The 11,573-nt window shown below is 53.1% G+C and overlaps 1 protein-coding gene across 1 annotated transcript; it reads right to left on the reverse strand.

Annotated features, from left to right (window-relative positions):
- Positions 1-516: 516 nt before the first annotated feature.
- Nefh (neurofilament heavy chain) lies at positions 517-10,502 on the reverse strand. The gene is made up of 4 exons (NM_012607.2): positions 9,568-10,502; positions 7,406-7,605; positions 6,151-6,275; positions 517-3,099 (listed from the first exon to the last, which is right to left on the reverse strand). Exons 1-4 carry the CDS (start codon positions 10,448-10,450, stop codon positions 1,113-1,115), a joined length of 3,195 nt encoding a protein of 1,064 aa, NP_036739.2. The 5' UTR covers positions 10,451-10,502; the 3' UTR covers positions 517-1,112.
- Between the last annotated feature and the right edge of the window lie 1,071 nt (positions 10,503-11,573).

Below are 11,573 nucleotides of genomic sequence, written 5' to 3' on the forward strand. Positions count from 1 at the left end.
ATGAGTTCAAAGCCACCCTGCGTATTTAAGCAAGACACTGTCTCAAAATAAAAATGCAAAAAGGGGCAGCAGCGGGACGAGTACTGAAGAAAAGAATCTACACCCAGAGAAGCACACCGAGTGTAAATTAGGTGACTGTTGAAAAGTTGTCACTGCCTCACACAGATGAATTATCCACACGTGGCCCCTGAGGCATAGGTACTTCGCATCTAACATGCAGAGTCCATGGACCATTCGACATCCTCCCGGGGCTCACTGTTCCCAGTGTCTCAGCTTCGGTGTTCATTAGGGTAAACTGGGATTTGGCCAAGTGTGTACTTTCCCCATACCTCCCTCAGACTGTGATGTCAACGTCGTGCAGCCGGGAGTCTGTGGGTTTATAAGGATCTCAGGTGATGTTGATGAAGGTCCAGAGACCATACCGAGGCCACCACCACAGATCTGGTGTGATGTCTAGACCTCTTGTCCCGGCCTCTAGCCATCCCAGAGGGAGGGAAGAAATAACGACAGCCACAATTGTATTTCAGAAGCACTTGGTTTTATTGCACGGAAGCAATCGAAAGTGGACTTCAGTGGACAGCACACCCTGGCCTGGTTCAGCGGCCAGCGCCCTGCCTCACCTGCTGCAGCTCTTCCAGGAGCGTGTACCGGGCAAGGGCCTGACCGCTCCTTTGGAAAACAAGAAGGCATTCGGGAATAGGTTACAACATTTCAAGCATAATGCATTTCTAACTGCTCATTCATTACTGCGGTCACCTGTCGGTAGGACATACGGGAAGTGAATGCACTTACTTGGAAAGGAGGGGGGGCAGTTTTTAGTCACGCGTTTTACGTGGAGCGTTCAGCAATACATCACGTTCGGCTACGATAAGCTATCATAATTGTCCATCACCTGGGGAGGGCTTTCGGTGTTGGGGAGGCAGGGCTCAGGGTTATCTTCTCTTGCTAACTTAATCCTAATAGAAATTCCTGTTTGGTGAGGGCGGGCCCGCCATCTAAGTGGTGTTTCTTCTTACGGAGGGAAAGGAAGAAATAAACTTTATTACACCAACCCTTGAGTACCGGGGCCGTCCTGAGTTTCTTTGGCTATTCTGGGTGTCCCTCTCGTCCTCTTACTTGTCTCCCTTGGCAGCCTTGTCCTCTGGGGCCTTCTCTGAGGGCTGGCTGTCTTTTTGGTCTGTGCTAGAGGACTTTTCAGCCTTTTCTGTCTTGGGTTTGCTAGGCTCTTGGGGAAGGCCCTTGTCCTCCTCCTTGGCCTTGGCCTCCATTTTGGGTTTCTCCTCAGGCTTCTTGGACTCCGTAGTCTTCTCCTCCTTGGTGTCTTTCTTCTCTGGTGCTGCCGGCACCTCCTCCTTCTTCGGTTTCTCCTTCTCTGAGGGTTTGCTAGGTTCTTTGGCCTTGGCGTCTTCTGCCTTCTCTTTGGGTTTAGCCTCTTCCTTCACGCCCAACTTGGCGGGCGTCTCCTCCTCTGGGGCCGCCGCCTTCTTCTCTTTAGCCTCTTCCTTCTTGGCTTCCCCCGGAGAGTCCTTGGGCTTTTCTGTGAGAGGCTCCTTCTCCTCCGCCTTGGGCTTCTGGGCCTCCTTGGGAGCTTCATCTTTCTTGCTCTCCTTCACCTCTGTCTTTGGTGTGGCTGGTGTCTTCTCCTCCTCCACCTTCTTTGGGGGTTCTTTGGCTTTTACCTCCTCCACAGGGGACTTCACCTCTTCCTTCTTGGGAGCCACCTTTTCAGTCCTGGTCTCTTCCTTCTCGGGGGACTTGGCCTCCTCCTTGGCAGGACTTTTGACCTGCTCAGGGGATCTGATGTCTGCGGGGCGCTTTGCTTCCTCCTTCGCTGGAGTCTTGGCTTCTGGAGACTTCACATCCAGAGTCTTGGCCTTCTCAGGAGACTTGGCCTCCTCCTTCATGGGGCTCTTGGCCTTCTCGGGGGATTTCACCTCAGCTGGAGGCTTGATCTCTTCCTTCACAGGGGACTTGGCCTTCTCAGGGGACTTGGCCTCAGCTAGGGATTTTGCACCTTCCTTCACGGGGCTCTTGGCCTTCTCTGGAGATTTTACCTCAACAGGTGACTTGGCCTCAGCTGGTGACTTGGCCTCAGCTGGAGACTTGGCCTCAGCTGGAGACTTGGCCTCAGCTGGTGACTTGGCCTCAGCTGGAGGCTTGGCCTCAGCTGGTGACTTGGCCTCAGCTGGTGATTTGGCCACAACTGGTGACTTGGCCTCAGCTGGTGACTTGGCTCCAGCTGGTGACTTGGCTTCACTTGGGGACTTCACCGAAGCTGGAGATTTGACCTCAACTGGTGACTTGGCCTCAGCTGGGGACTTCACTGTAACTGGAGATTTGACCTCAGCTGGTGACTTGGCCTCAACTGGGGACTTCACTGTAGCTGGAGATTTGACCTCAGCTGGTGACTTGGCCTCAGCTGGTGACTTGGCCTCACCTGGGGACTTCACTGAAGCTGGAGACTTGGCCTCAGCTGGTGACTTGGCCTCCACTGGAGATTTGACCTCAGCTGGTGACTTGGCCTCAGCTGGGGACTTGGCCTCACCTGGAGACTTCACTGTAGCTGGAGATTTGACCTCAGCTGGTGACTTGGCCTCAGCTGGTGACTTGGCCTCAGCTGGAGATTTGACCTCAGCTGGAGATTTGACTTCAGCTGGGGACTTGGCCACAGCTGGAGATTTGACCTCAGCTGGGGACTTGGCCTCAGCTGGTGACTTGGCCTCAGCTGGGGACTTGGCCTCAGCTGGGGACTTGGCCTCTTCTTTCACAGGAGACTTGGTTTCCTTTTCTGGAGATGCAGCCTCTTCTGCAGGGGGAGACGTAGTTGCTGCTTCTTCTCCTCCCTCTTCTGCCTCTTCTTCTTCCTCCCCTTGGGCCTCTTTGTCCTCCTCTTCTGTCACTTCTTCTGTCACCTGGATCTCTTCTGTCTGTTCCTCTACAATGACGGTTTCCTTCTCCGATTTTTCTACTACTTTTATCTTCTCTTCGCTTTTGACTTTTATGTGAGTGGACATGGAGGGAATTTTTGGGAGTCCCTCAGTAAGAGAGAAGGGACTGGGTCCAAAGCCAATCCGACACTCTTCGCCTTCCAGGAGTTTTCTGTGAAATGGATAACGGGAAACACTGTCAACTCAGAGCTGGAACCTTGGTTGGCTTCCTGAAGCCCCAGTGCATTCAGGGACAGGGTTTGGCGAATGAAGGGTATAAATCAATGGAAGAAATCCCCCTCTCTCTCCCTTGCTCTCTTCTCTTCTTCTCTATCGCTCTCTCTTTTTTCATTTCCACTACCAGTAGACATTTGGAACTTACTTATTTTTTATTATGCTGGGGATGGAGTCATGGTAGCACATACTCTGCCCTGAGTCACAGCCTTGGCAGGAAGCACTTTGAGAATGGAGGAAGTTACTTCGCCAAGTGTCCCGGTGGCCACTTACAAAGTCTGGCCCTCATGGGGAGCTGCACTGGTGCTTATGGGAGAAAACTTCTCCTAAAGAATGGTCCTGGGGTTGGGGATTTAGCTCAGTGGTAGAGCGCTTGCCTAGGAAGCACAAGGCCCTGGGTTCAGTCCCCAGCTCCGGGGGGGAAAAAAAAAAAAAGAATGGTCCTCAGTAGAAATCCCCTGAGTCGACGCAACCTATACCTATTGTCTCTCAGCTAACACCTAATTCAAGATAGGCATGGTGGCCCGCGCCTTTAATCCCAGCACTCTGGAGGCAGAAGCAGGTGGTCCTCTGTAAGTTTGAGGCCAGCCTGGTCTACAAAGAAAGTTCCAGGACAACTAGGACTACACAGAGAAACCCTATCTCAAACAACCTTATCCCCCAACCCCCCGGGAGAAAGACCTAATTCAAGAGAAAGTTGTAGGTCTAGGATTATAGCTGGGTGGTATATTGCTGGTCCAGTATGCATGAGTCCCTGCGTTGAGAGAGAGAGAGAGAGAGAGAGAGAGAGAGAGAGAGAGAGAGAGAGAGAGAAAATGACTCCTGAACATTGTACATAACCTCTACATGCACACTGTACACACGAACATGCACATACACACACAATAACATAAAAAATAAGCCCCTCCCATGACGGAAGGGAAGAATGAAGCCCACACTTACGCATTTGGGCCGAGAGGTTTCCTAATTGCCATTTAGATGTCCTGTCTCCTTTGGTAGCCATTCTTTGGAATTTCTCCTCTCTCTTAGCTACTCACTAGATGGTGACCTTATCCAAGTTACCCGGACTCTTAAGTCTTGCATTTCTTCATGGTAAAAGTCTGACCACCAGAGTCCTTACCTCAGATGGCTGCTTCTGAGAGAGAATGAATACTAAGGGCCTGGTGGGGAATGGAATGGCTGCTTGGTGGAAGCATAGGGGCTTCCCCTAGAACAGTGTTTTCCAAAATTATCAGCTTACAAATTACCCTGGGTCTTGTTAAACTACAGATCTTATATTTTAGGCTGTGAGCCTAACCTTTAATGGCTGAGCCATCTCTCCAGCTCTACACTACAGGTCTATAGCCTGGGGCAGGGCCCGTCTTTCTGACTCTAGGATCACTCTGAATCTTGGCTACTGCACCACACCGAGTAGCAAGATCAGAGTAGAGCCAGGAGGTGGAGAGCCAAGGATCACCAATCAGAAGAGGCCTTCGGGAGATCAGCCCTGCTAGGCTGTGACGTCTCTCTCATGGTCTTCCCATGGCTACCATTCCGTGAGCACGAGCAGAACCCGTGTCAGCTGGACTACCTTGTAAACAGGACTGGCTGAGTTGTTTCTGTTGTCTCCACTCACTTTTGCAAGGAAAGAAGGCCCAGCAAGCTAAGAACTTCCAAAGGGTGGGGCTGTAATAGTGTCTGACTGTTTAAACACCTCTCTTCCTCCAAAGCAAGTCTCTGACTAGCTGAGTTTGGGGTACAGAAGGGTCTTTAAACTGTAAGTCACCATCAGAAAGATAACGAGTCACTCCTGAGTCAATGAGGTAGCTGAGTGGGTAAACACACTGACCATCAAGCCTAAGGACTTGGTAAGTTTGATTCTCAGGAACCACCTGATGGAAACAGAAAGTCAACCCTCAAGACTGACCTCTGACCTCCATATGTGTGTGCATGAGGTTACACACACACACACACACACACACACACACACACACACGCAAATAAAACGCAGCTAAAAGTAAATCAGCTTCAAGATTTCTGCCTCTCTCAAAGTAAAACAGTGTGGGGGGCTGGGGCAGGGATGATGAGGGTCCTATAAGGAGTTTGCGGCTTGAATTTGGGATGGAGGGAGAGGAGTGTTATGTATGCAAATATATGCAAATGTATTGAAACCACTGACATGCTCCTTTTTTTTTTTTCTTTTTTTCGGAGCTGGGGACCAAACCCAGGGCCTTGCGCTTGCTAGGCAAGCGCTCTACCGCTGAGCTAAATCCCCAACCCCGACATGCTCCTTTAAGACCGTTAAATGGCCAATTTAAGATACAGACTTTTTTTCTTATTTTACTGTGAGCATGCATGGGTGTGGGTGCACGTGTGCCACAATGCATAAGAGACGTTATGGACAACTTTCAGGAATCAAAGTTCTCCCTCTACGGTAGAGTCTGGGGATCCAACTTGGGCCCTCAGACTTATGTAGCAAGTGCCTTTACCCACTGAGCCATCTTGCTGATCATACATCATTAAAAGATAAAAAGGGGTTAAGGCTCACAACTGAAATACTTTTGGCTGGTAATATGGCTAGGTGGGTAAGATGATTTCTGCACAGCCCTCAGAGCCCATGTAAAGGTGGGAGGAGAGACTACAAAGTTGTCCTCTGGCCCGTGTGTGTGCATGAGCATGCGCACGCGTGCGTGCACAGACACAAACAGAATAAACAGAAATACTTTAGCTACATTATGGTGACACACACCTTCAATCCCAGTACTTGGGAAGCAGAGGTAGGTGGCTCTCCATGATCTAGAGACCATCTCACATGGTCTACATTGTGAGCTCAAGGCCTGAGAGGGCTACATAATAAGATCTATTTAAAAAATAATAACAAAATAAAACCCCAAAAAACTTCAGTCTCTAAAACATAGGCAGCTACCCGAACACAGCCTGCAACTGAAGGCTTAGTGCTTTATGGGAGCTCAGGGCTCCACACTGCCTCAAGGCGCCTGGGCCATCTCACCTGTAAGCAGCGATCTCAATATCCAGGGCCATCTTGACGTTGAGCAGGTCCTGGTACTCTCGGAGCTGCGCGGCCATCTCCCATTTGGTGTTTCTCAGCTCATTGTCCAGCTGCTGAATTGCATCCTGGGGATGACAGATGAGGAAAGTCACCCAGGGCCTGGCCCTCAGTTCCAGGGAAGCTGGTGCTACCCTGCTCAGCCACCTGGCTGCGGCCAAAGCCCCACCCTGTCAAAATCTTAATGTGCTCATGTACGGTCATGGAAAAGTCTGGAGCAAAAGTCTCAGGCTGAGGAAAGATCTGGAATGAAATCCAACAGATACTGGCTCAGTCAGAATGATGGGAGAATTTTTACAGATGTCTTGGAAAATGTTCCCTGAGGGATGAGACGTAGCAGGGTGGTCCGCTCCACAGCTGGGGCGAGAGTAGTCCTAGCTACTTTGTCTTCTGCTCTTTCCAAAAGCGCCCGTGAGTGTCAACCCTTGGCAAATGCCTGCTATTGGATTACCTGTCGAGACAGAGGACACCCAGAAGTGTACTATGCACAGATGAAACTTGTTTTCGCTGGAGCACTGCTTAAAGCAGCAATTGTCAACCTGTTCGCCAGGTTTTTGCAAACCTCTTTCTCCAAAAAAAAAAAAATTTTTTTTAACATTGTGATTCATAACTAGAATAATTGTGGTTATGAAATAGCAAGAAAAATAATTTTATGGCTTGGGGGGGGGTCACCACAGCGCAAGAATCTGTATGAAAGAGTGGCAGCACCAGGAAGGCTGAGAAGCACCGCCTTAAAGGGAACCATCTCAAAGACCCTTTAGTTACTCCTTAACGTTTCTGCTTCCGGTGTGTCCGTACTTACCGCATTATCAGGTTCTAGGAAAGTGACACTTTCCTCCCCAGACTGTTTTTGACTGAAGATGCCTTCTCAAGCTGTGCCCGGGCCACACCCACGGACACTGGTGACTAGAATGCCTACGCTAACCAAGATTTGGCTGAGCATTTATACGTAAGTGGTAAATTCTTTGTTAGGTGCTATGACGGAGCCCAGAACCGCATGTGCTCTACCCCTGAGCTACATCCCCAAGGTTGCTGGACATTCTAAATCTCTCACAGCTCTGCAAAGCAAGTCTTTGCTGTTTTTCTCCCTTTCGCTCCAGGGAGGGATTTTTGGTTCAGGTAGTCAGAGAACTCTCCAGACTCAGAGACCATGATCCTGCTGGAAGGAAGGAAGGAAGTTACCCTCCCCTCTGCTCACCTGGTAGGAGGCCATGTCTACCTGATGACGGTCCTCCAGCTCAGAGCGCTGCCTCTCCAGTGACTCCTTGGTGCTTTTCAGTGCCTCCAACTCTGTGGTCCTGGCCTGCAGCTGCCGCCGGTACTCAGTTATCTCCTCTTGGGCAGAGCGCATAGCATCCGTGTTCACTTTGGCTGCCTCTGAGAGTCGGTCCAATCTCACTGAGCAGGGGAGGAGTCAGGACACAGGGTTAGCAACGTAGGAACGTGGGCTGCAATCTGAAAAGTGGCACGTATAGGTTGAAGACCTATTGGGTGCCAGGATGTTTACTCCACCCTTTCCTATAACGGTCAAGTAGTTATTACCCAAAGCCACCCTGCTAGTGAGTGGCAGGATTCAAATTTAATCTAGCTAGGGCTGGAGGGATGGCTCAGTGGTTAAGAGCACTGACTGTTCTTCCTGAGGTCCTGAGTTCAATTCCCAGCAACCACATGGTGGCTCACAACCATCTGTCATGAGATCTGATGCCCTCTTCTGGTGTGTCTAAAGATAGGTACAGTGTACTCATATATAATAAATCTTTAAAAAAATTTAGTCTATCTGGCTTCACTAAACAGACTGTGACTCCCTAGACTTGATCCATTAAACCCCTCAGGAGACAGGAAGCCCCCATTTGATTCCAGTGCCTGGCAGAGCTCCTTAAGGAAGGGCTAGCACACTGCACGGAGGGGCTCAGACTAGTGTGAGGCCTAATGCTGAGCTGCGGTCTGCAGGCTTGCAGACATTAATATTCCTGTGACAGCTCCAGGTATGAGCTCCCCAGGAGCAATCTGTTACATCGTAGCCAACGTAACTTCATTGCAGATTTCTGCAGAGCCCAAGGTCATGGGAGAGCACAAGGCCCGGGTACCAGCCCTCAGTCCCTGCCTCTTCTGACTTTCTTGTCTAGCACAGCAGGCCCAGAGCCAATGCAGCCTCTGCCACCAACTGGCACCTGGTTCTCAGGTCTTGTCCAGGCCACTGGAAATTAGAAATTGGTCTTAATCTCCAGAAAGCGGACATCCTACATCCAAGAGCTGAGTCCTGGTGGAAAGAAAGCGGCCAGCTGGTGGGGACGCACATCCTGGCATGCTGGCATGCTCTGCCTGGGTGAAGGGCAAACCTAAAAGAAGAGAAGAGGTCCCCTCTGGGAGGAGCCTTGCCGCAGAGATGGGGGAAGGGCGCTGCCACTGCAAAGGCGTGTAACATGAAAAGGGAAATTCCAGCCAGCCGTCCAAATCTCGGCCTTCCTGGCTTTCCTGTTAGTAAGCACTTAAAAAACCACTCCAGTGCGGATTCTCAGCTACTATAGATCACAGACATCTTTGGAAAGTGCAGATGCTCTGCACTTGCTTCCAGAACAACGCGTGGGTTTATGGATGACTTCCGGGACGATGCTGCAGCCGATACTAAGAAGCCCAGTTACTCTATGCCCCAATCCCAAAAGAAATGAGAATGAGAAAGGCCAATGTTGGTCAAGGTCACCCTGCAGCTACTGGGCAGGGTTTCAGGGCAACTGCAGTCAAGCTGACTCAGAACCCACGTAAGTTTTGGGAAAGAAGAAAGGGATATCAAATAACACAAAGGCTGCCTCATCCATTTGCAGCCATGCTGGTTCCACCCTGGCTGCTGTGTAAAGTGAAAGCCATTCACTTTACACAGCAGAGTACTAAAATGTGAGAAGTTATACGTTGAGCAAGCAGTGAGACGAAGCCTGGTAGGCATCAGCAGAAGACTTCTGTTCTACCCACTGCGCAGAGTGCAAGAAAGGATGGGCAAAGTTGGCACAGCAAGCGGCTGCTGGATACCTGATACCCTGGGTCTAGAAGGGGCTTGCTCTGTTTCAGATGGGAGGGAGACCAGCCTGAATCTAAGTTCGTCTAACAGTGTGTGGAGAACAGGGGTTGGCCCTGGTGTTTAAGTACCGACATAATGTGGAGGGTGGCAACTAAAGGAATATTCAGAGTTGGGGCGCCCCAAGGGAGGGTCTGAGTAAAATCGCTACTTTATGAGGTGGCATGCACTTCTTAGAGGGTCCAGTTACTTCCGAAAGGAGTCCTCTACGGTCCTCGTAGGTGAACCCACAGGCTACTTACTGCCCCGCCAGGAGGGGGCAACCCCTTCCCACCCCCGCCCCCGCGCACCTCGGAACCACTCCTCTGACTGCAGCGTACTCTGCACCGTGTGTCCTTCGAGCTGCGCGCGGATCTCCCGCAGCGCCGACGTCACGTCGCACTTGAGGGCGTCCCGAGCCTCGGCCTGAGCCTGCGCCTGCGCGGCACCGCAGCCCTGAATCTGACCGAGCAGCTCGCCCACCTCCTCCTGGTGGTGGCGCCGCAGGTAGCCGCACTCTTCCTGCAGCGCCTGCGCCTTCTTCTGCAGCTCCACGCGCGCCGCTTCCGCCTCCTGCGCGAAGCGGGCTAGGGCGCGGGCCGCCGCCTCCGCTTCCTCGCGCTGCCGGGCCTCCTCGTCCAGCCGCTGGCGGACGTGCGCGATGTCCTCCAGCAAGTGCTCCTGCTCCAGGCGCAGCTGCCCGCGCGCCGCCCCCAGGCGCAGCACGGCCCCGCGCATCTCGCGCACCTCGCGCTCGTACAGCTCGCCCATGGCGGCGCGGCCGGCTTGCTGCTGCCGCAGCGCCGCCGCCTCGCCTTCCAGGCTGCGGTTGTGCGCCTCAAGCTGCCTCACCTTATCGATGTAGCCCGCGAAGCGGTCGTTGAGCGCCTGCAGCTGCTCCTTCTCGCTGCGCGCAGCCACCGCCGCCACCACGCAGCCCTCTGGGCCATTGCTTAGGGTGTCTAGCGAGTCGGTGCTCGAGGCGGCGCCGGCGCCGCGGAAGCGGCTGGGCGAGGCGGACACGGAGCTCACCGACGTCCGCGCCCACGAATGGAAGCCGCTGGAGGAGCCGGCCGCGGAGCGGGTGCCGCCGGCGCCTGCCTTGCGGCTCAGCGCGTAGTGCAGGCTGCCTCCTCCGTGCAGCGGCGCGAACGGGGCGCCCAGCAGCGCATCGGCGCCGCCGAAGCTCATCATGGCCGGAGCAGGTGCGGCCGCCGGCGGAGCGGGAGTGCGGGGCCGGGACGGGGCGGGCAGCACTGCGGCAGCTCTGGGACGCCGGCTCTTTTATATCCGCGGTGGCCCGGTCCGGCCCCTCGGCAGTGGGGGGCTGGGGAGAAGGGCCCCGCCCTCTCAACCTCCTCCCCCGCGGCCCCGGGCCGACCGGCTTCTCCGCAGTGAGAGGGGCGGGGCGGGGAGGGGACCCAGGAGTGAAGGGGAATCGACGCATCGTCAGTGGAGCCTCCCGAGGTCAGACCAAGGAGTAAAGGACTTGTGCAAGGAGAGCGGACAAGTGCAGACCTCCAGGTGCATGTCTGAAGACCCTATTGGTCAAAGACCCTCAGAATAAGAGAGGGCATTCGAAATTGGGAGAGGACTGCAGAACTGATGGGGCAGGGCGCCTTTGGGTTGAAGCAGTGGGAGACTCTGCAGTGATTACTATGAGAGGACACCCCCACTTGAGAAGCAACACAGGGTTCCCTAATAGTTAGAGAGGACTGGAGAATAGGACTGCAGACTGCAGCCACCCACGAAGGGATCCTGTATGGCATTGCCTGATGGAGGCTACCTAGGATAAACGGGCCCTCCTAGCTCGAGGTGCGGTGTTCCCCAGTACTACAGCGGCCACAGGCCACCCAGAGGGGCTTAAGGAACTGTACAGCTGGCTTTGGGATGGGGGTTGAGGGGACGAGGAGTTTGAAAGGACTGCAGAGCTACCCTGAGGGAATATGGGAAAGACTGCAGAAGAAGAAAGGGAGCGCTGGGTGAGAATAACTCTAAAAACTCCAGTGGCCAGGACTGGAAAATGGAGTCTGCATCTTGCCCAGCAAGGAAAACTGTCTGTGAAGAAGCAGGGGGTCCCTGAGTAGGCAGCTAGATCCTCAACACCTAAGCCAAGTTCTGCAAACAGGGCGAAGAGTGGGGTTAGCTCTCTGCTTCGCTAGCTGGATGACCTTGTACAAATTGTGTTCTCCCATGTTTTCCCTTGTGTACAAGAGACAAGATGCAACTCCAAGCCCCCATGTACCCCGGTGAGCCCCGAACTTGGGGAATCTCAGGCTGAATTTGTGGAGGAGAACCCACATATTGCCCTCACTCG

Source organism: Rattus norvegicus, chromosome 14 (genome assembly GCF_036323735.1).
Source record: "Rattus norvegicus strain BN/NHsdMcwi chromosome 14, GRCr8, whole genome shotgun sequence".
Taxonomy (NCBI): Eukaryota; Metazoa; Chordata; class Mammalia; order Rodentia; family Muridae; genus Rattus; species Rattus norvegicus.

What these genes read in the sequence shown, in the direction of transcription:
- Nefh (NM_012607.2), bottom strand. Translation starts at nt 10,450, where the DNA reads ATGATGAGCTTCGGCGGCGCCGATGCGCTGCTGGGCGCCCCGTTCGCG. An exon ending in TAGACATGGCCTCCTACCAG is followed by an intron (nt 6,276 to 7,405) that starts GTGAGCAGAGGG and finishes TGTCATCCCCAG; the next exon opens with GATGCAATTCAGCAGCTGGA. An exon ending in ATTGAGATCGCTGCTTACAG is followed by an intron (nt 3,100 to 6,150) that starts GTGAGATGGCCC and finishes TCCATTTCACAG; the next exon opens with AAAACTCCTGGAAGGCGAAG.